At 37.3% G+C, this 23,949-nt stretch overlaps 1 protein-coding gene across 2 annotated transcripts in view; it reads left to right on the forward strand.

The window, feature by feature from the left end:
• UBN2 (ubinuclein 2) overlaps positions 1 to 23,949 on the forward strand; it is a 64,088-nt gene that overhangs the window by 31,037 nt on the left and 9,102 nt on the right. For both annotated transcript variants that reach the window (XM_072420232.1, XM_072420233.1), the window contains exons 14-16: positions 35 to 1,606; positions 8,069 to 8,306; positions 13,746 to 13,835. In XM_072420232.1, coding sequence (XP_072276333.1) covers positions 35 to 1,606; positions 8,069 to 8,306; positions 13,746 to 13,835 — 1,900 coding nt within the window. The remainder of the gene's footprint in view (positions 1 to 34; positions 1,607 to 8,068; positions 8,307 to 13,745; positions 13,836 to 23,949) is intronic.

Genomic DNA, 23,949 nt, shown 5'->3' on the forward strand with positions numbered 1-23,949 from the left:
AAACCTCTTTTTTACATTTTCTTTGTAAATTTAGGAATCCAGTCCTAAAAAGGAGCAGAAGACTTTGACATCTTTTCCAGCTGTTGCTCGTACACCTTCTGTGAATGCAGCTGCACACACTGGTGTTCCAAACACCCCTAACTGCACTTCCTCTGAGACCATCTGCCTGGATGACTCCCTTGATGAAGGTCTTTCCTTTAAAACACCTTCATTAGACTCAGTCTCAGAAGCACTGGCTGTGCTTAACAATGGAACTACTGTGCCATATAGTTCTCACACAGAAACACCCACCTCCCGCCCACGGGTTGCCTTGAGAGAGGAAAAACTAGCTTCTATTATGAGCAAGTTGCCATTACGTGGTCCTAAAAAGGCTGATCCTCCTCAGCATACCTCCAGCCTAATTGCAGGCCACTCAGCCCCTGTACCAAAGAAACACCATGATTTTTCTCCAGCCCATTCAACTGTAGTGTCTGGGCTTATTGCTGGTTCTTCAGTTCAAAATCCCAAAGTGTCACTGGAAACATTACCTGCTAAGCTGCTTCAACAAGGAATGCAAAAGTCTTTGCAATCTGAGGTATCCTCAGGCTCTGCACCTGCTAGGACGAAGGCTTCATCTGCTTCCCAGGCCAAATCAACTAGCTCTCCTACTCCCTCTTCCTCAACTTCAACACCTTTATTATCATCATCACATGCCCACATTTCTTCTTCATCATCTTTTGTACAGAATTCTCCTTCCTTGAAAACTGTTAAGGTTCAATCAGTTGTTCAACAAAACTATGTTACACCTTTGCAAGCTACCATTAGCAGGTCCCATACTAACCCAGTTGTACGCTTGACCAGCAGCCCCCAAATATCTTCCACATCACCAACTATTAAAACCCCTGAAAAAACAGTTGGTTACCGACCTCCATCATCGCCTTCCCCAGGTAGTAGTCCATATACACCAGCATCCCGAAGTGGTGCCTCTTCTACCTCTACTAATATAATTGCAAAAAATATTGTTTCACAAGGTTCAAATCCCGCATTCAAGTCTCCCTTTACCGTGGCTCCTTCACTTAAGCTTACTACTTCTCCTAGTTCTTCCAGTTCAGGTAATCCTGTCTCTCAGAATACTACACCTCATAAGGTGCCAAGTGTTATTGCTAATGCACGTCCTTCCCCCACAGTCAGTCCTATACAATCTGGAAGGGGCTTAGCGGGTATTTCAGCACTGAAGAATCATTCTTCATCTCCGAAGATCCCAGATTCCTTACCCAAGTTAGTCACAACTACAGTCAGGCAGGCAAGTACTTCCCCAAATATGCCTTCTCCTGTTCATTCTCCAGTCCCTTCTCCAAAAATTTCTAGTCCAAATTTACAAAGTCAATCTCCAAAACCATCTAATTCATCTCCTAAGCCAGGTAACCCTAACCAACCTGTACCTATTATGACCAAAGTCCCTAACCCTTCAGTGAATGTTCCTATAAGCAGAACAAGTCAAAATGTCAACGTTACAAATAGGACTCATGTAGCAACAGGGAGTGGATCTGTAGTTGCAACAAAACAGCCAATAAACCACAGACAACCACCAGCCTCGGGGTCTCCAGTTGCAGCTGCTACTGTACAGGTAAGTGTATTTAAACATCCTTAGGGGCAAAGGGTCAGGGCAATGCACACAGCTGGAGGTACTTTATTCAGTGTGCTTTGTGGGCAAATATTACTATTGCAGACTTATACATACCATGTCTCAGTACAGTTCCTAGATCAGTGTAAATGCTAACTACTTGAATACAAGAACATGGAAATCTTGACATTGAGTGTGTGCATATGTTGCAGAAATGGGTGTTCATAGCTTTGGGATGGTGTGAAAAGTGTGGGCTGCTCATCTATCTGTTGTATAACTTGACTTGTCCAGTCTTGCTCATTTTAAAAACTTAGGTACCGTAGGCATAGGGAAGACAAGGCAGAATGTTTCTACCTTAGAAGTATTGAAAAGTTGCTGGCATCTAGTATTTGTCATACTTATAGTGATTATAGTCACTATAAAACATTATAGTGATTGAGTGCCCATGCAAAAAATTGTTTTCGACCTGTGACAAAAACTGTTCCATCTTTACTGTGAAGCATTTAGATGGATCTCTGCTGTTAGGGGGAATGTGAAATTTGACAGCAGGGTGAATGCAGCATTTTAATAAAAATATTAGTGGACAACTTGCATTTAAAAGTTTGGCAGCAGTGCATGGGAGATATTCCAGCTGTGCAGTTAGATTTTCCAGAATGACAATGATCCAAAACACACCACCACATTAACTTGTTTTGGCTACAGCAGAAAGAAATTGAGGTTGCTGGATTGGCTATCACAGTCTCATTAGCATATTAATTTTACCTACCAAACATTTATGGGACCTTGAGGATCTTCTCCCCAATAAGAATGAGCAGCTTTATCACCAGAGCAAATCAAGGGCCACATCCACTACTTTCACAAAAGATTTCACATCATTGTTGATAGTAAAGGTGGCAAAAAATCGTATTTAGAATAAAGGGTATGCAGTCTTTTGAGCAGGGGCCATCCAATTACTTTCCTTATGTTTTGTTTTATTGGTTGTGCTATTATTGCTTGTGATACCTTGGAGTTTACTGTGGATCCAATTAAAAGTAAACAAAATTCATTTTGCATAATCACAATGGTTTTTCCTTTATTTTATTATTTATTTATTTTTTCCAAATTGTAGAATATTATTGAAGACATTCAAACTATGAAGTAACAGTTTGTCGTCCTGAACTTGGGGGTCCAAATCAGGACTCTTAAAATGTTTCTGGTTTCCAAACTAGAATGCTTTTTGTTCCGATAGCTGTACAATATATTAAGTGATTGTCAGCATGGATTCAAGAAAGACCGAAGTTGTCAAACAGATTTATGAGGAAGTGAACAGACCATGAAGTAGCAGTTAATAATAGTGTACTTAGACTTTGCAAAAACATTTGACACAGTACCCCAATATTATGCAAATTAAGGTCTAGAGGTTTAGAAAATTCAATCTGTAAATGAATAAAAAACTGTCTCAAAGACCACCCCCAGAGAGAATTATTTTTTTTTCATATTCTTAATGGTCTAAGGCAGGGGTCTGCAACCTGCGGCTCCGGAGCCGCATGCAGCTCTTCAGCCTCCTTGTTGTGGCTCCCTTCGGCTGCCGCGGGGAGATCTCTGATGGGGGATCCCGTTCCTCCTAAGACACTGCGGAGGAGGGGGATTCCCTATCCGGTGTTCTAATGAACAAAATCTACCAGTGAAATAAATCTACCACGGGGTGTGTACAATGACATCCCCCTCCTTTGAACCCCAATTCCTCTGGAATGGGGAGATGTACAAAACCAAAAATGTAGGTGCAAGTGGGGGACACGTGTGACTAACACCCCCTAAAATTTAATTGTTAGGCTATCATCAGAACATAAAGAACTCTGCCCATCAAAAAAATCTACCCTCCAGCTTCTAATGTAACAGGATGATACAGTAGAAGCTGGAGGCTTCTAGGGGCATAGTTCAGTGTTTAATTTATTTCAAAGTAGGCCTACACATGCACACTTGTTGTAACAGGTAAAATTATAAAAATATTAAAACTTTTAAAAGTTTATAAACTGTGTTATGTTTTGCGGCTCCAGACTATTTTTCTTTAGTGGAAGAGGAGGCAAAATGGCTCTTTTGATAGTAAAGGTTGCTGACCCCTGGTCTAAGGTTATTAGCAGTATATCCCAGGGATCAGTGTTGGGACCATTACTAATTGTACAACACAGGAAATGAAATTTTTAAGGTAGACACAAAAAATGTCAATTCATATTACAAATGTTGATGAAATGAACTAATCCATTTAAATAGGGTCTCACATTGGAACTGTTTCCAATATTATATTCATAACCACCATTTACAACACAGTATATAATAATGCTGTGTGGATCTTTAACATTTGCCAAAAATAAATTGGCTTTATGCATTAATTATAGGTAGGACAATAATTATTGTCCCCACACACAACACTTTTCGTCACTATAACTTCATCAGGAGTATCAGGCAAAGCTATGGCTAAAACAATGCATAAACATAATAATCATAATTCATTACAATTACTGCAATGTACTCATAGATATATGTATGTATACATTTTTTTACATAATTGTTGGCAGTTGAAGATCGATACAGAATTATGTACTGTTGTAATTGGTGGTTATGGTTATAGTATTGAAGAACGTTTCTTTTTGAGACTTATTTAAATGGATCAATTCATTTTATGAACATTTTTATTATAATTAAATTTTCATTTTTTGTGTCTGCCTTAAAAATCCTGTTTGCTGTGTTGTATATTTAGTCTGAAAGTATATGCAGAGGATGACGCCTCACTGCCTAATATTTTGATACAAACATCTGTCCTAATTGCATTTATTAAAATATTGTAACTGTTCTGACTTGCATACAAATTCAACAAATAAACCTACAATCTCTATTGCGTATTTAACCCGGGGGACTAACTGTATGTGAGTAATTGAGAGGGCATAATTGTAGGTGATGCCAAGACAATGTGCCTGAGAGGAGGAACGAATAACAGTTAGAAATCTGTGGGGTAGATTTGAAATGGGGGGGGAGTGATGAGTTCTGTTTTATCCAGGTTAACTTTCAGAAATCTCTCCGCCATCCATGATGTGATTGCAAACAGGCAACATGAAACCTTGTCTAGGACTGAGGGATACAAGTCAGGAGTGGACAAATAGATTGTCATCAGCCTACAGATGGTACTGTAAACCAAAGGAGGATATGAGACTACCAAGTGAGGAGATGTGCAGAGAAAAGAGACCCGGTCAAAAGACTGACCTTTTGGGAACACCAACAGGGAGTAGAGTAGAGTAGGAGAGGAGGAATTGACATTGAAAGAAACTTCAAAGGAGTGGTCAAACAGTTAGGAAGCAAACCCAAGAGAGAGCAGTGTCACGGATATCAGTGGAGTTTATGGTTTGGAGGTGAAGGAAGGAAGGTGATCAACAGTGTGAAAAGCAGAGGAAAGATCTAGGAGAGAATGAGTGAAAAGTTTCCTTGCTACTTTGCTCGGGTGAGGCCATTGGCCACTTTTGTAAGGGCTGTTTTTCGGTAGAATGGGCAGCTCGAAAGCCAGACTGGAGTGGGTCAAGGAGAGAGTTGGTGTTCAGGTAATTGGTGAGTTGTTTGGAAACATATGGGAGAAGGGAGATAGGATGGTAGCTAGAAGGTAGAGAGGGGTCTAGTGAGGATTTCTTCAGGTTTAGGAGAATAATGGCATGTTTTGAAATAGAAGGGGTAGATACCAGAATGTGAAGCGCCATTTTGAGCACCTGTTTACAAAAAGAATATTGTGGAATTGGAAAGCGTCCAAAGAAGGGCAGCAAAACTACTAAATGGAATGAAGAAGCTCAGCTATGAGATAGAAATTAGCTGTACTTAAAATATACTCCCTTGGGAAGAGATGTTTGGGGGGGGGGGTGGTGATGTCTATAGGGTTTTATGAAACTTTGCTTAGCCAAGCAACACAAGAAATGTATATTTAAACCAGTGGGAATCTGTACGTCCGTTTGATAAGTCTAAATTTGAGATTTTTTGTGTACAACTGCCAGATCTTTGTGTGACACAAACAGTGTGAGTAAATGCTTTCTACGTGTTCCACCTACCATAATGCTTGAATGTGGAGGTTCTTTGCTGGTGATGCTGTTGGTAATTTAGTCAAAATTCGAGACCCTAACCAGCATGGCAAACACTGCATTCCTCAGTAACATGCCATCTCCTCTGGTTTAGATGCTGAAAATTTTTAAAAAACATTGAATTGAGTGTGTGTCCAAACTTTTCCCTCCAATAAAACGCTAAAATAGTCAGAAACAGAAATGAAATCGGCACCTTTCATTATTTGTGTATTTATTAAATATCTGACTTTGCTTTAAGGATTCTATTTTCAAAGAATTATATATAACGCAAATGAAAATGGCATGGGTGAAATTTGATGGGACACTTTAAATAATGCTGTGTGTTACAACCTTTAGAGGCTATAATAAATGAGGAAAGCGAGAAAGCCAGGTTATTTTTTGCTGTGGCAGTGTATTGAAAGTATAATAGTGTATTCCTTGGTTTACACTTACAGGAATAAAATTAGGAAAATTAGATATGAATCTATGCATTTTATTTTATATATAAATGCATGTTTAAAAGTTTTAGGACGTATGCTCGTACTATTCTCTGATTTTCAATATCTAGAACAATTATGATTAGACCAGTTTAATGATCAATAGACTTGGAGCAGCACTCCTTGCTGTTTATTGGTATATTGACAATACCTATTATGATTATCTGTACCCTCTTGTGAATCATTAGATTTGAAGTTTTGATTTTGATTTATGCTGCTTTTTTCTATACTATCTACTTATTAAATATGTTTATATGCAGCCTGCAACCTACCCCCTTGTACAATAAGTCCCCTGAGGAAGCCTCAATAGGCAAAACACGTAGGGACAAAAAAATTACCTTCCTCTTGTTATCATTTTATATCTTATCAGTAATGCTATGTATAGCTGGAAGGTCAAAAGCTCCCCCCGCTTTCTAACACGCAGCGGGGTTGACCTCATTCTTTGTTGTAATAATTTGTATTGTACGCCATTTATTCACTTTTTCACTGTAGTTTTATTCCTGAAACCAAGGAATACATTTGTATTATACTTTCAATACACTGCCAAAGCAAAAAATACCCTGGCTTTCTCTCTTTCTTTGTTTATTATAGCAATAAGAACAATCAAGGTATGTGGCTCCAATTAAATGGGAGAATCTGATTAGCATCTATTTTTCCTTTCAACCTTTGGAGGCTGTTAACAAGCAAATTCTTTGCACTTGATAACAGGTAGTTTGACTCCCTCTTCCTGAGCACACTTCTCCTTCTTTGTTAGATTTTAAGGATGCCCTCCCCAGACCTCATGTTTTAGTTCCCTTTAAATATTCAATAGGACATAAATCAGAAGTCATAGATGGCCACCTTAGAATAGCTCAATGATTTGTTCTTATTCATGTTTTGTGTTGTGTTTCCCCTGGTGTCAATGGCTATTTGTGTGCATGCATCAAACTACCTTACCTACCGGACCACTCTGTGTAAAAGCCACACCGCCACAGATCTGGCCGACATTGTATGGGGGGAGGGAGTGTCTTTCTGCAAACTCTGCTTTATTTATTACAAAAACAACTCCCTGTAAGCTGAACTGAAAGTACAAATAATTCCCCCTTCCTTTTATAAATTACAAATACTTCCTATTCCTGACCCTCGATATATTGGAGATGAAGAAAGGCAGGCATGAGCTGTATGTAAGAATTTTGTCCTGTGTGACAGTTTTAAATCACTTACATACTTGGTGTTAAAAGATGTATAGGGTAAAATAAAAAGTTTTTTTGGCAAATAGATGTATTGTATTAGATGATAATTCTCATAATAATACAAAGTGTATACCTCAAATAAGTCACAATAACCGCTTGTGATGTGGAGTACAGATTGTAAATTGGGCCCAGAAGGGCGCTATACAGTGAACATCTAGCATAATGTACATACAACCATACAGTAGGTTTGTAGTCATGATTTTTTGTTTGTATAGACCGTGCATCCACGAAGTGTTACACAAATAGTGCATATGGTCTGAATTGTCAAACGCGTATGATATAGGTATATATATATATATATATATATATATATATATATATATATATATATATACAGAGGCAGATAAATAAATACAGTACAGTATATTAAAGGGTATAATATAATAGTATGAGAACCTAATGTAATGAGAATGTTAAGAGATATACCCACCTCAGGATAGTGGAGCAGGAAGTGAGTTGTTCTCGCATTACCAGAAAAAAAGTAAACTAATGCTATTACCTCTGTAAGCAATTTGTCATTCTGTCACAGTAGGCAGGTCCTAGATTTCTCTCTAGTCCAAGACTTAAAACAATTTTATTTTATTTTTTTATTATGGAAGATTGTGTTGCAAAAATATAAAGAGAAATGTTTTGCTGATTGTTCTAACACCATTTTCTTTTTAGTCTGCAGCATCTCTTCTTGCAAATGCATCACCTTTGACTCTCATGGCTTCACCATTATCTGTAACTAATCCAAGTGTGACAACATCACTTAGCCCATTTGGCATGTTGGGTGGCCTAGTACCAGTTAATATGCCGTTCCAGTTTCCTTTGGAGCTTCTTACCTTTGGCAGCGACACTGCTGGTGCAGCAACATCCCCGTGTTCTACCTCAGTGGCATTTCACCATAATATCACTCAAAGTAAGAACATTTTTGTTTACAATATTTTTCTTGCCATGCAGGTAGAAATTAACAAAATGAATGTAAGTCATATTTAACAATTAATTTAGAATTATTTTGCTACTTTAGTCTTTTATATGGTAAACAATTTTATATATACAGTTGCAGTATCCTGTTTTCTAAGGTACTAGATTAATTAATAACTAATTAAAAGAAATGAATAACATTAAAAAAAATATTGTAAATTTAACAGATGAAGTTAATATTGATTACTTAGTTAAAGAAGCACCTGTTAACTGTTAGTATATGCAGTGCCCTGCAAAAATAGTCATCACTTTGTACTCTTTTGGTGGTTACAATCTGGCATTACAACGCATTTTTCATTTGGATTTTATGTAATGGACTTTGCTATGTAACCTGTAAATAAGGTCTTGTACAACCAATAACTTTAGAAATCACATAATAAGTCAATTAGGGATCACTTGTGTGCTATTAGTATTGCATAGTATGTCGTGTAGGGCGTAAGTTAATAAAGCTTGGCTAAACTGGGAAGACAAATAAAACCTTGGTTATCCAGCAAAACTGAAATGGATTTCCTAAAAATCATTTGCTATTATATGGCAAATTTTTTTCCAGGACCAAATCCAATCCAGGTTTATTCACTGGCAGGGTACAAATAATTAGTGAAAGGCTATAGACCGGTAAGTTTAACATTCATACTTCAAAAGGTCCTAGAGAGTTTGATAAAGAACTACATGAAGGAGAGGAGTTTCTACTAGAAAATAATATAATACATGGTAGCATGGCTTCAAGAAAGACCAAAGTTGTCAACCAAATTTTTCTTTTTATGAGGAAGTAAACCAGTAGACTGTGAATTAGCAGTAAATATTGTGTACTTGGACCTTGCTAAAACATTTGACACGATACCTCCAAAGACCGTTATTATGTAGGTTAGGGTCAATAGGTTTAGAAAATTAAATCTGTAAATGGATAGAGAACTGGCTAAAAGACTGCATCCAGAGAGTAGTGAATAATAATTTATACTCTGAAAGGTTAGTATTAGTAATATTAATATTAGTGATGTACCCCAGGGTACACTGTTGGGAATTTTACTGTTTAACATCTTTATAAATGATATAGAGTTTGGGACTAAAAGTACCATTTCTGTGATGCAGATGACCGCAAACTATGTAATGGAATTTGGTCCATACAGGATATCTATAATGTACTGTTTGATTGGGCAGCCACATGGCAAATTACATTTATTACTGAGAAATGTAAAAGTTATACACTTGGGGATGCAAGCATGCTATATACTGTCTGGGGGTAAAACATTTGGGGCAGTCAAAAATGGAAAATATACTGGGGGTTTGGTAGGTCATACACTTAATAGCGTGCAATGCTCGGCTCCCTCAGGGAGTAGTTTCAGCAAGTACTATAAATTGCCTTAAGAAATAGCTGAATGCTTTTCTAAAAGCACAGAATTTAACATGGGTATTAAAGCTATTAGAGATTGTTGATACAGGGAACATCAAATTGCCTCGGGGAATTGGGATTTTTTTCTCCCTCCTGTTGGAACAAATTGTACCAGAGTTCTTTTCCTTTCTCTGTTTTAAAAATAGTCTATAGTTTTTTTTTTTTTTTTATCTAGGATATGTTTTTTTCCCCTAATGGTTGAACTTAATGTACTTCAATCTTTTTTCAACCTAACTATGTATTTGCCCGGGATTTATCTTCCCTACCTCACCCTTTTGCATACATGACCAGGCTATTTTCATAGAATGTTTGGCTAAACATTAAAGTTCAACTTAAACTCTGTCTTCATGCATAATAGCTATAAAATCATAAAAATAACCATAGCTACACACTCTACACCATAGCAGCTATTCATTTGGACAGGATAGTTGCCTGGTGTAGATGTACTCAGTTGAAACAGTGGATCCATTTTGAACATTCTTGTACCTTGGAGTATCTCTAATTCCATGGAGGATCACAGTCATTCCTCCCCCACCCAACCACTGGTACCAGAATCTGCATGTTCACCAAATATGCACAATGCCTACTGTTTCACCTTCTCCATTATTTGGACATCCTTTTGTTTAGGGATCTCTGATGCAACTTTCCAGGGATTTGCATTTTTTACCCAGTAGACACCCAGGCCTTCTTTATCTAAAATGCAGTCTGATCCACTCTGAGCCCCTAAGATTCTATAGAGGCCTACAACCCCAGCCCTTTTTAGTCATGGTGTCAAATGCAGAAAACTGCCATCCCTCTTCAACAATTTATGAGCATCAGTGTATCGCACAATATGAAGTCTCCAAAATATATGCAGCCTTAAATACTCCTGAACCTGCATATCTTCTACCTTCTGTATCACAATGAGGAAATAGATTTAGAATTCTAGTTTTTGCCAAGACCCAAGTGGCCTCCATATGTTTTTTGGCCTACAAAACCTGCTTAGGCACCACGTACAAAGTGATGGGGGTGCAAATTACTAACCAGATAGTTTGGAGTCTCCACACACTTCCACAGTGTTTACCCTAAAGCTACGTACACACTTACAATTTTTATCGTTGGTAAACGAACGATCCTGCACGATATCTGCGAACGATCGTATGGCACTGATCCTGTACCTACAGATAACGACACGATCGTTCAAAGATATTGTACACACGATAGATGCGATCGTTTGAACGATACAGGAAGTGACGTGCACCACAGGAAGTGAGCGAACGTTCGTTCACCGCGCATGCTCAGACCATGGACGATCACTGAACGACCGTACACACGATAGATGGTCAACGATCGTCGTCCAATCCGATCCGCCGGTCCGGTGGTTCATTTCCAACGACTATCCTCGTTCGTCGGCGTCGTTGGTTACTTTTTTTACGAACGATTTTTGGCCAATCGGTTGTTCCTCGTTCGTTCGTCGTTCATTTCCAACGATAAAAATTGGAAGTGTGTACGCAGCTTAAGAGCTACAAGTGAAGTTCCTTATTGCATATTTTTTAAGGCATGCACCAGTTTTCTTTGTTTGGAGATCAGTCTATCAAAATTTACAGATCCTCAGATTCCATTTTAACCAGCATTTTTCCTGCTGCATCTCAATTTTTTTTCCTACTTTTGTACACATACTTACCTTATCTGGCTGATTGACGCAGCTAGGGCATGTTTTCCCCCACTCTGGCGCCAGCCCTAAGCTCCCACTATGACAACAGTTTTCCAAAATTACATACCTAAATAAGATCTTATTGTGACCTTGAGAGGGTTTATTGCGAAGATTGTATTACCGGATAGTATTTACAATGTGTGAGGGGTATTACAAGACTGATATTCAAAACTTGCTAGACTGTAGATGGAGTTGCTTCTCTTCCTGCCCCCCCCTTTCCTTGCCTGACAACTTCTTGTTTTTATTTTTTTATTTCCCCTTTCATCCTCACTTTTAATCTGCAAATGCCTTGCACTGATTTTTGATTGTATATATTGTGTTGTGTATTTTGTATACTATACTGACTAAATATTTAGAACTTCTGTTTGTCTGTTTTTTAAGCTGGTATGTCTTGTAGGACTCCTCAACAAAACTTTATATTAAAAAAAAAAGATGAGTTAGATGAGTAGGTTTTGTGTTTGGGACCCCTTCCAAGTGCATAAATTACCATTTTATGGAATAATTACTAATTCAGCTCAGCAATTTGACTATGGTTCATTGTCAATTTGATGATCACGTTTTTAACTGAAGATACTGAATATATATTTCAGGTTATCTTATAGTATTGTGTCCCAAGTTAAATCTAAAATTGATTATATGCCACAAGCGGGACTTTAAAGGTGCTGAAGTTAAAAAGGGCTGACTTGGAAAAACAATAGCCACTTGATGACGCATGCCCGATCTCTGGCATGGGCAGAATATACGGCCTACAGCCTCCTGGGATATGTGACACAAGTAGAAAGGGAACCTTTTTTACTTCACACATGTAACTTTTTTTTTTTTTTTTGTCCTACCTCTTTCCTGGCCAAAAAGCTCCAATTTTTCCTGCCACAGTTTTCCTCCAGGTTTCGCTTACTTAGATAACCTTACTCCTCTGTGCCAGGCCATACTTCTAAAGTTGGTGGTAATGCTGTTTAATTTTTTTTGACGGTTGGGTTGACTGTTGCATGGTACAGGTTGCACAGGTGGGCATGGACCAAAGAATGGTCAGGTTGTCCAATTTTGGTATACCTTCCAGGTTCACTATTTGGGACACAGCCATTCCTTTTATGCACCTGTTTGTAAGCGTTTTATTATGCTTTTACCTTCTACCTCTGTGCCAGACTCTGTAGGCAGACTCCTCCAGTTATAGCTATGCTTTTTCCAGTGATTTTGCTTCCTTTTTGACTTGTTCTACTTCAATAATTATTGCACGTGTGTACCCAGCTTTAGTCTATTTTAGCTATTAGTTTTACCACTGTCACAATCAATGCCCTTCTTGTACAGTTTATGGCCCCACTGCCAACATATAAAGTTCTTTATCATAAGTCATGCTCCCTACAACGTTTTGTTGTCAGAATGTTTGTGTTCAAAGGACCTGTAATTGGGGCTGCTGAAGTTTACCTCTGTCCAAGGACAAATGCATGTTACAGCTGTGGGAGCACTCGAAATCACATAGTGTACTAAAGTTTATCCCATCAAGTCTTCATGGTATAAAACCAACTATATGTATCATTCCATTTGTAAAAAAATGAATTTACATTTTGTGGCACTTAAACAGTAAATTTTTTTGTGATGTGTTAAAGCCCACCTCCATCTTCTCTAAACCTTTTCTTCCCCAGACATTTTCCCTCCTTACACCTAACTTTTATTTCATTGCTAAACTTTTTATTTATCCAAAAAAGAAACTAAAAGTAATAAACTCTAAATATAAGCCATGTGTACCATATTGAATGCATGCCTCTAGTAAAGGATGGTAAGGTTTAATTCAACTTCAGAGCATACGTACCTTTGTTTCAAAAATCCAGTGGTGCAGTGCTGTAATTACTCTTTCTCTCCAGCATCAGCCTGTAAATGTTTTATGTTGCATAGAATAATGCTATCCCAATTCAGCCTTGTGACATGTGATCACCATTCTTTGACTGCCTGAACTCATTGGAAGGGTTTGGATATTTGGTGTTATTAAACCCCCAACTAGGGCCATATCTATATTAAGAATATTAGAAATGTCTTACTTTAGCAACTAGTACAAAAGTTTTATGATCATGTAATGCACTTTTTTTCCCAAAAAAATGACATTTGACATTAAAAAATTTTAAGAGCAAAACAGAAGATCAGTTAAAAAATAAATGATTGTGACATGTGGAACTGAAGTACTGATAAAATATATGTAATTAAAAACATCTTTTCAATGTTATTTTCCAATGTGTGTTTTTAATAATGGCAATACCAATGAATATTTTATTAGATTTTTTGTTTTGTTGCGTATTTAGATTTACTCAAAGGATTACAGACAACTGCTACGCACACGGCAACAATTTCTCAGTCCAGCTTGCCACCTAATTTGCAACAAGCATTCACAGGTAACATACATTTTTTTTTAACTTGTGTTGCTCTTACATATATATTGTATAGAGGGTTTTATTTTCTTCACGAACGTGCAAAGGTATTGGTACTCAAGGTACACCTATCAGCCCTATGTAATATAGTAAAGTACATTTTCACAAGGCATTCTGTCTTCAGCCTTCGGAGATATCTATTACACCTATTGTTTTTTTATGCCCTCTGAACACGCGCTATACTATCCACTTTGTTAGCATTAAGATGGGCCCTTTAGTACACAGCTTCCATTTTTTATTTTGTATTGTAAATGAACAAAAGAACACTAGAGGTTTCTTGCACAGAGCACTTATTTATTGTAGAGGAGTTCATCTGTACTGAGTTTACCAACTGTTGTGGACTGATTAATAGTCCACAACTGATCTTACAAACATAATACACACAATTATGTTTGTAAGAATTTTGGTAATAGAAAAAAGGATTTTATTTTAACTGGACAGTTGTGATCTACATAGACTATATCTGTGTAAAGCCAACATTGAAAGTCTCTATCAATGGATGTTAGTACATACACATACCCACCATTTTCATGGTAATATTTGATTTGTTCATGAGATGTGGTATTTTTTTGGCAATATCCTTTTTTGGCCACCTACTATTGTCTTGTCTAGTTATTAATTTTGTTTCACTATGGGGGATATTTCCCCTAACTTTCTGGACAGGATGTAGTGGGGTATCTCAATACAATGCCAAAAAACACATTTATTTATGACCTGTTCATTTTTTTTTTTGATCCACTAATAGATTGATCTTTAAACCAAAAATGAAAGGCTAGTCTGCATGCCCATAACCCTCTCATCTAGTCATTCTGCTAAGTTACAATTCGTGTCCTTGGAAGGTCTTGTTACCAAGACTATTTCAACAAAGATGTTCCCAAACAAATGTGCATATACCATATTTTATGTAAGTTTATCTGTAAAGAGCTTCCCAGGTGTTGGGTGCCCCTATCTTTAATGCGATGTTAACAGTCCCAACAGACACATATACAAGTAACAATAACAGACACAAATAATGGAATTGAACAATAATTATTATTACATAAAACCAATTTTTAATATTCTATCTATAAATACTACACAATACAGTACACAATACTCCCTTCCAGCACCTCCATTCACTTATTCCTGGCACGCACAGGGAAGCCAGGAGCTTCTGTAAATGCTTCATTGGCCTGGTCAGTCAAGATGGCCAAAGATTGTATCTAGGAAGAGAAGAAAGAACATGGAGGCCAATGTAACAGAATGGGGACAGATGAGTATTGCGGTTTTAGTTCTGCTTTAAAACCATTCTGCCTCACCCCTTCATCCAGGAGGTTGAGATACTGTAGGGAGTCAGGAACACCTTCTTTTGCCTTGGTGAGTAACCCTTTCCATCCTTACTAACTCCTGGTTTTGATTGATCGATTACATTTATTTATCTAACTATATCACTAATAATTTATCCACATAATTTTTACCAAACACACCCACCTCACCTTTTCAACTCGCACATTCATGCAACCCATCTGGAAAAATTTTCTGGGAAGGTCATTGATGCTCTTGTAGCATTATTAGAACAAGCAAAGGGTATTACATGATTTACAAACTCCCCACCATCTTACTGTATAGCACTAATGGGGTGTGCAGTGACATCCACAGAGTTCAATATTGCTCTCATCTGACCAAACTAGATTTTCCCTAGTATTATATTAGCTTGTCTAATTGTTGTGCCGCAAACTTAAAATAAGCTTCAACATGCCTTTTCTTCAGCAGTGGAGTCTTGTGCAATGAGCGTGCATTGTCATTCCAAAACTGGCTTGACTTTGCCACGAACATAAAGGCCTGCATCTCAGTGGATCCAACGTCCTTGCTTGTCCTGCAGACCTAGGTGATAAATAACCCTTCCAAGGATTTTAATTCTTAACACTGTTTGAACTCTGATAATGTGTTTCTAGATGACCAACTCTAAGTTGGAAAGTTTTTTGCATTACCATAAATCTGGATGTGCCATTTCCCTAATGGCTGCAGGTGACCCTACATTATTATATACTTTCCAACCACCAATTGACATCATATGTACCCAGGTATTAGGCATATATCTATGTTTAAATATGCTCTCTGGGAACCAATGAATATGTCCTTACACTATTTAGATACCAACAATTTGCATTGTAGTAATACTATACATACTAAAAATGTTGAACGTCTTACCTTTCACATGTTATTTTGTTTAGAATGTTTGTGTGATTCTTTAACGATCTAGCTTTCTCGGAAGTGAAGTCTGTTATCTATACTCAATTTCTGCTATTAAGTACCTTTGCTATATAAATGAGGAGTTTGTTTAATAATGTCTTTTATTCCACCTTAGTCTGCATATTATCACTTAGTTACTGAGTTTTTCTATTGCACATTACAAATTTTTTCACTATTATATGCACATTTCAATGTTGCATCCTGTAACATCTAATAGTGGGCTACCTAATGGTACATGGCAAACCACTTATACCAAGTGGAACATTTAGTACTATTATGTTATCACAGTACCAGTAAGTGGTGACTAACACCTATATTGTGCATCACTTCCCCTTACTAGGGTGCTCCTTTTCCTTGTGGATCCGGTCACTTTGTTTATTACTATGCCTTTTTCACCCTCTTTGACCCCAATTGGTAGTATAGGGGCCATATTTCTTCTTCATACTCTATCTTTTCTACTTTCGTCTTCTCCCTTGTCTCCCACCCCTCATCCTCTCTTCCTTACGTGAGGTATTACTTAAGTTAGCGCTTCTATGGCTTCTCTTCCAACTCCAAGTTGAAGGGAGTAAGTATCCTGATTGCCAAGTCCCTCCCCTGGTCTTTGATTACTGTATAGGCTGACCCACATGGGGATACATTTTGGTCAAGGATAGGGTCCTCTGTCACCTATTTACACTGGTAAACCTATAGTATACCTGCCTAATACTAATCAACTTGAGGATACAGCACTCCACAGAATGAAACTAAACATTCTACTCACCAGTACATAAAACTTTCATTTAAAATTCATGTTTCTGGAGTAACACAGATCACTCCCTCTCATGCAGTCCTCAGTGATTTGTATAATACCCTTTTCAGAGCATGCCCGAATCTCACTCACTATTGTGTTTGGTCTCTGTCCTTCCATGTCATGTTTGTGGTTACTCGATGTATCTCTTCTGCACTTTTTTTCCTTTGTTTCTCTGTAACAACACTTTCAGTCACTAATCTGCTAACTGTATGCAAACCTCACCAATGTTATGTCCGAGGTCTCCTTATACAGCAGGGCAATAGACTCAAAAACACTCCGCACAGCTTGCATATATTTTTATGTACTACACACTCTGAAAACTTGACATAAACATTGACATGCCCCTGACTTAGAAGTTCACTTACTGACCCTTGGTGACAAAATGCCATGTGTTGTTTTAAAGCCAAAGTTCAACTCGACAAATTGCAAAGCTTTTTTTTTATGCTATACATAGGGAGCATACTTTGTTTCCAGGACATAGCCGATTCTTTTTGCTCTTTTTACTCCAAGCTGTATAATTTAAAAGATGAACCTGGATGGGTGCCTTCTACATACATAATCAGAATTATACAGGACTACCTGCATGCATCAGGACTTTCAAGTTTGAAAGAAGAAGTAATAGCAACTTTTGATGGCCCTACTAGTTCTGATTCAGAAATGTGTGGTTGGTAGGACAAGACGAACATTGATATACAAAGGCATACAATATTGAAAACTTATCTATTTACTATTATTAACAAATATTACAATCCTATACAAAATATTCATTAACATAACATTTGGTTGCTTTTGAGCTATTAGATGGTATATATTGTAAATATCTTGTAATATATGAGTTCTCTCAACTATGCTCCCCAGGTTTCTGGTCAGTCATATGTGGTGTTTCTACAATTTTTCAGTAAAACTTTCAGTAAAATTGTTCCATCCCAGAAGCCCACTGTTTTTCGACTCGCTTTAAAGCAAAAGAGTGCTGCTTTATCAAAAATAATGGGAGCAAAAGGTATCTTTAAATGAATACAGACAATTTTCAAGTGAAAGTGATAATCGTTACCTAAACGTATCTGAAAATTAGTATTTCATTCCATACTTACAAATAATACTCAATGGCATTGAATCAAGCAACATTTGGTTTAAATTCTCTCCCATCACCTTCCATGCAGGTTTGCTCACATACCATGTATAAGAATGAGTCTATTAGGGGTACAGCCTTCTTATATGAAGTCCCTATATAGCAAGAACATACACATTAGACATGTCTTGCTACATTATTAGCATATTGAGTTAAAAAATCTCTACCATAAAGCATTTCTCAGTACTCTCTTAAAACTCTACATTACCTATATGTTCAATCTGATCACCATAAACTTGTAACTGAATATATATATATATATATATATATATATATACACACACACACACATCCAGACATCCATATATACATCCAGATTTATAAGTTTATGATAACTGTATAAACCAGCCATCTTCTGTATATAGTGTAAACTTTAACATACTGTCTAGAGTAAGCCACTATTACCGTTCAGCAACATATTACCTCCCACTGCCAATTAGATCATATTACTCCGCATAAAAGCAGAAAGCCAAGCTTCTTGTCAACCAAAACTGTTCAATGTAGAGATAAAACGGTCAACAGTTTGCCGCTGAAAGATTTCATCAGTGTATGCGCAGAACAGCTTTCTCCCTTGAAGACAGCAGCTGCAATGACTGCAACCTCTGTTCGAAGTGCATGTATCAATGTAATAATATATGTTTACTTAACTGATTATGTTCATTGTATATTATCTCTTATTTATACAAGGCACACAATGATACAATATCATTCACATATATGTGGTAGGTGTTTAATATTGTATTGAATATAATGGTTCATCCAAATTTAAACAGATTATAAACAATCCTATACCATTGTAATACATTGTATACATTGGACACCTAAAAATGTATAATTTTTAAACTGCATTTTCTACACTCTTTTTACAAAAGTATCTCAAAAATATTATAACAAGAAAAAAGTCATACAAAATAAGTTATATAAAGACTCAACAAACGCATAAATATATTTACAATAGTATTTTTATCATTTATGTCCCAAATTCATTAGCCTTAATTTAAAAAAATTTGGATGATAATATGAGATATATATAATCAGTTCCAAAATTTGGTGATCAGATTGAACTCATATTTAATGTAGAGTTTAAGTGCTGACAAATGATTTATGGGAGAGATTTTTATCATCCTTATACATGGTATGTGAGTAAAACCCCATAGAAAGTGATGTGGGAAACTTCAAAGCATATTTTATGATTGTGGTATAATGCATTGGGGTTGCTTGATTCAATGCTTTTTTTTATGAATTGTAAGTATGAAAATAAATACCTACATTCAGATATTTTCTGGTAATTATTTGAGTTACAAATTGTCTGTATTCATTTATAGGGATCTTTTGCTCCCAATAATCTTGATAAAGCATTTATCTTTGCTGTGAAGCCAGTCAAAAATACTAGGTTTCTGGGGTGGAACATTTTTACTTGTTTTAGTGAAAAAATGTAGTAACACCATATATGGCTGACCAGAAACCTGGGGAGCATAGTTGGAAGAACTCAGATATTGTGAATATCTTTTAAGATATAATAAATCAAAAGCAACCAAATGTTATGCCAGTGATTTTGTATACTTATTTTAATATTTGTAAATAATACAAATATATTAAGTTTTAAATATTGGAATTTTTATATATTAATGTTTGTCTTGTCCTTACAATCCCTAATTTCATTGTAAAAATGTATTCCTATTATTAGCTGAGGTTGGACAGACTGATGTTATGCAGGCCAACATAACAGCACTATATTTGGTAAAGTGTTTTTTTTTCTAGCACATTGGCATGCAGACTAACCCTAATGTTCCAGTATTTAATTCATCCTGACCAAAGCAGGTTTCTACCACAGCAAGAGTCTCGAGACAACACAATATGCATGCTCTCATTTCCTCTGAGGAACAGAGAGAACTTCTTTTGTACTATGGACACAAGGCTTCTCTAAGTAACACATACTAGCAGACAAACTATAAACTCCTTACCAGATGGTACAGAATGGCAGATGTACCAGCCAAAATCCACTCAAAAGCTCCCTGTGCTGGCAGGGTGGCAAAGATCTATTATACTCTATTACTACATATTATTTTTTTAAGTTGCCCTGACATCTTTTTGGTTGGGTGTAGTAAACATAATCTACAAATTACCAGACATATTTATTCTAAATAAGCAACTAACCCTGTTGCATTTGTCTGCAATATCAAGGAAAATGCTACAATCGCTTTCTAACACGCCTAATAAACTCAGCAACAGCGTGTATTCCACCTTTGTGGAAATAACCTTCCCCACTGACACTCAAACAATGAAACCTTAAAGTGAATGATATATAATTCATGGAAGACCTGATGAACCCAGGGGGGCAGTCAACAAGCAGACCTATGCGCACTTGGTTTTACTGGAAAGAGTTTTCACATATCCCTGAATACTTGGAGCTGCTACGCCAATCTCTCCCAGACCCTGCTGCACCTTCACATTAGAGGAATGCAGGCCTTAGGAATAGGGGGCAACCCTGGGCATAAAACCACCGCCACCCCTTTATCCCCTTCCTCTTTTCCCTGTCCCTCCTTTGATCTTCTCTTTTATTTCTCACCCTTCCCCCTCTAGTTTTTAAGCTAAAAATCCTGACACCCTGATTGTATTGCTATACTTATTGTATATGCTGGCTTGTTGGAGGCCTTTAACAAAAATAAAAAAGAAGATTAAGCCGGGGGATATTTGCAATGATATGCATCAAGATTGCTTTGTAATGTGTTGCTAAATACTGGCAGATTTCTTGGCTCCCCATGCCTTTTTGCACCTCCTTTTCTTTGTGTGTTTAATACCGATTCCCTGTGCTGTTCCACTTTATTATACATAAGTTAATTTATATACATATTTGTTTTGATTTCCTTATATGAAACCCAAATAGGTATGCAATAATTGGGTTACTACCAACATCTGGTATAAATTTAATGTCAATAGTCCCATTTGAAATATATTACTAAGAAAACCATTGATGTGCTCAATATTTATTTCCCCCACTCTATGAGAAAAAAATAAAAACAAGAGAGAACAAGCTTGTATGTGGGTTTGTGTACTCTTGACAATGAGCACCTTATAGGTAAGCTGTATTATGTCAAAAGTAGTGACAACCATTTATAGTTTTTGTAGGCATCCACAGACTTGATTGCTGCTTGCTGAGCTGGCAGGTTGGCACGTAGGCAGAATACCTTGACCGTCTCATAAGTGGTGATAACGGCATATCCTGTCCCAGACGTCCCATCCACATAAATATCATATTTGCATTCACGGTCAGGGTGTTCTTTACTGGTGACAACGATGCACTTCCTCCATTAGCTGAACACAGTCATGTGCAGGAGGGGGTGCAATTCACTTCTCCCTTCTCTGGTGACAGTAGTACAACACTTAACTATGATGTGTCCACACACCAAAAGTACTGCCTCATATTTGCCAACCTGGATAGAGTTACTTTGTTTTCACATTCTCCCTTGTTGGATGCTGTGAGGCAAATAGTGTTGAATGTCTATCCAGCCTCAAAAGAAGTGATCTTCTGCATCAAGGGTGCTGCTCCAACTACAGTCCTGAAACGGGGGATATCCTATGGTAATAGGATCTAAGAACAAACCTAATATACAACAACTGATGGTTTAACTTGAGGATTTATTGGTATTGTCTCTCTTCCCATACACATTGGAGCTTGGGCTTTTTTCTCTCAAATGGGACTTCAGCCTCAGATACCCACTGGAAGGGAACGGGTCAGTATGTGGTACAGGAGTTTCAGCAAATGTGACTATTGGTAAACCACAACTTAGTAAATGTTTTTTGTTCATCTGTATAAGATTACTGGCAATATATTAGAATGGGTTAGGAAAACACCTTCCTCTTTATTCATTATTTCTCACATTACATTGTATCACCAACTTCTTAACCATAACAATTTTTATTTACCTTTTTAGCACTTTCTCAATGTCCACCTAATGTATCCGTTGCTACAAATGGTATCTTCCTCCTCTAACAACAAGATTTGTATAGTTTTTCTCTCTGCTGAGTATCTAGTCCAACTACACATGGCACTCATTTAATTTGTACCCATCACAGCCTACATCACAACTGCTATGTCTAGCCAATTGTAGCGGTAGGATATCAGAATTTATAAAGTTACCTCTGTTTTCCCTAGGTTGTCATTTATCAAAGTACATCTATCAAAATTGTAATTTTTTTGTTATTTACTGTGCATTATCCTGTCAATGATCATTTGTCATTGTAACTATCTCAAGAGTTGGAAAAATGTATTCCAGAAGTAATATTTCAGGTGCTTGTTGTCCTTGTTTCTCAAAAACCCTGAGCATGTTGGTTGCTCGCGGTGAAAAAAACATCCTAAACAAGAACAACCTAAGTTAAACCTCTGTGACCTCCCTTTTTGTACCATAAAGATTTAAACTCCTGATGATACAATTAAGGGTGTCACCTGTAGTCCACTCACCATTTTTTCAGTCTGGCTTTTTATCCAAGAGCCATACCCATCGGACAATTCTTGCAGCAGGGTTTTTCTTGGGAAGCCAGTTTCATTTTCCCTTTCTTTGACTACCCATTGACATATAGACTCACTAATATGAAGTAGTGGGGTTTTATCAGTAAACAAAGTAAAACATCAAGTGAAAATTGTTACACATACAAATCAAGGCTCCTCTCAAGAAGTAATGTAGTCCTTTACTTTTTCCATATCTGCATTCAAGACACCCTATCACCAAGTAGAAGGAGTCTTGTCTTTCTAATAAACAAGCACAGACTGTTGTTGATTCAAAAACGTAATCAACAGAATAAGATCAAGAAAACTGCAGGGGTCCCTAGACTACAGAACAACTATTTCTTTTTAACCCACCACAATCACAGTCAACTTATCTGGAAATTGTCTCGGGACCTCCACATCTGATTAGGAGTACTTTGGCAGGTAGAGAAACCAAGGTCTTAAGCTGCATACACACCTGCAATTTTTCTCGTTGGAAAGGATCTTTCACGATCCTTTCCAACGAGAAAAGACTGCACAATGCATGAACGATGCTGTACATACAGCACCGTTCATGCTCTATGGAGAGGGGAGGGGAAGAGCGACGGAGCGGCACCCTGCTGCACGCTCTCCCCTTCCCTTTCTCGGTCGTCGTCCGTCGTCCATGGATCCGCCAGGACGGTCGTCGGACGATGGACGACGACCGACTGTACACACGGCAGATTTTCGCCCGATAATTGGCCGATACCGATTATCGGGCGAGAAAAATTTGCCGTGTGTACGCAGCTTTACTGTGGCCACTGAGGTCCGCCTCTCCCAAGGTGTCCTGGTGGAAATCCATTGATCTGAATTCCAGGTCTGTTTGGCACCAAGAAAATTGTTGGAATTTGGGGATCCAAAGCAGGATTCTTAGAATGTGACTAATAAAATATCTAATTTGGAACCCATTTAAATGGATAATACACAAGTCAAACGTCTATCTGAACTGAATGCAATCTGGTTCTAATAGGTTGGGATAATGGTTTTTATAGTGTCTAACAGGGAAGATTTGCTAGGCTAGCAGATCAAAGTTCAGAAATAAAATCATCTTAGCAACAGAATTCCCAGAATCCAGAATGGTCTATTGGCAACATATGTGTATGCGACTTCTTATCATGTCCTACATTTTATGGTCAACCATTGTGATCACATCAGTTCGAACACTTTCATAGTGTCTTCTCCTCTGAGTTGTATGCTTTTGCTTATCCAAAATTCAGTATCAGGTCTTAGAAAAAAAACTTAACATAAATTTATTTTTAATTTTTGAACCCTTTTTTCGTTTTTACACCTGGCTAAAAAAATAATTTTGGGAAGAACTTTTATAAAATTCCAGAGTATCCCACTTTACTGTCCCTGATAAAGATCAGGCTAATATTTATCAAGCATATAAAGAAAAAAAACT

This window comes from Pyxicephalus adspersus, chromosome 8 (genome assembly GCF_032062135.1).
Source record: "Pyxicephalus adspersus chromosome 8, UCB_Pads_2.0, whole genome shotgun sequence".
Classification (NCBI taxonomy): Eukaryota; Metazoa; Chordata; class Amphibia; order Anura; family Pyxicephalidae; genus Pyxicephalus; species Pyxicephalus adspersus.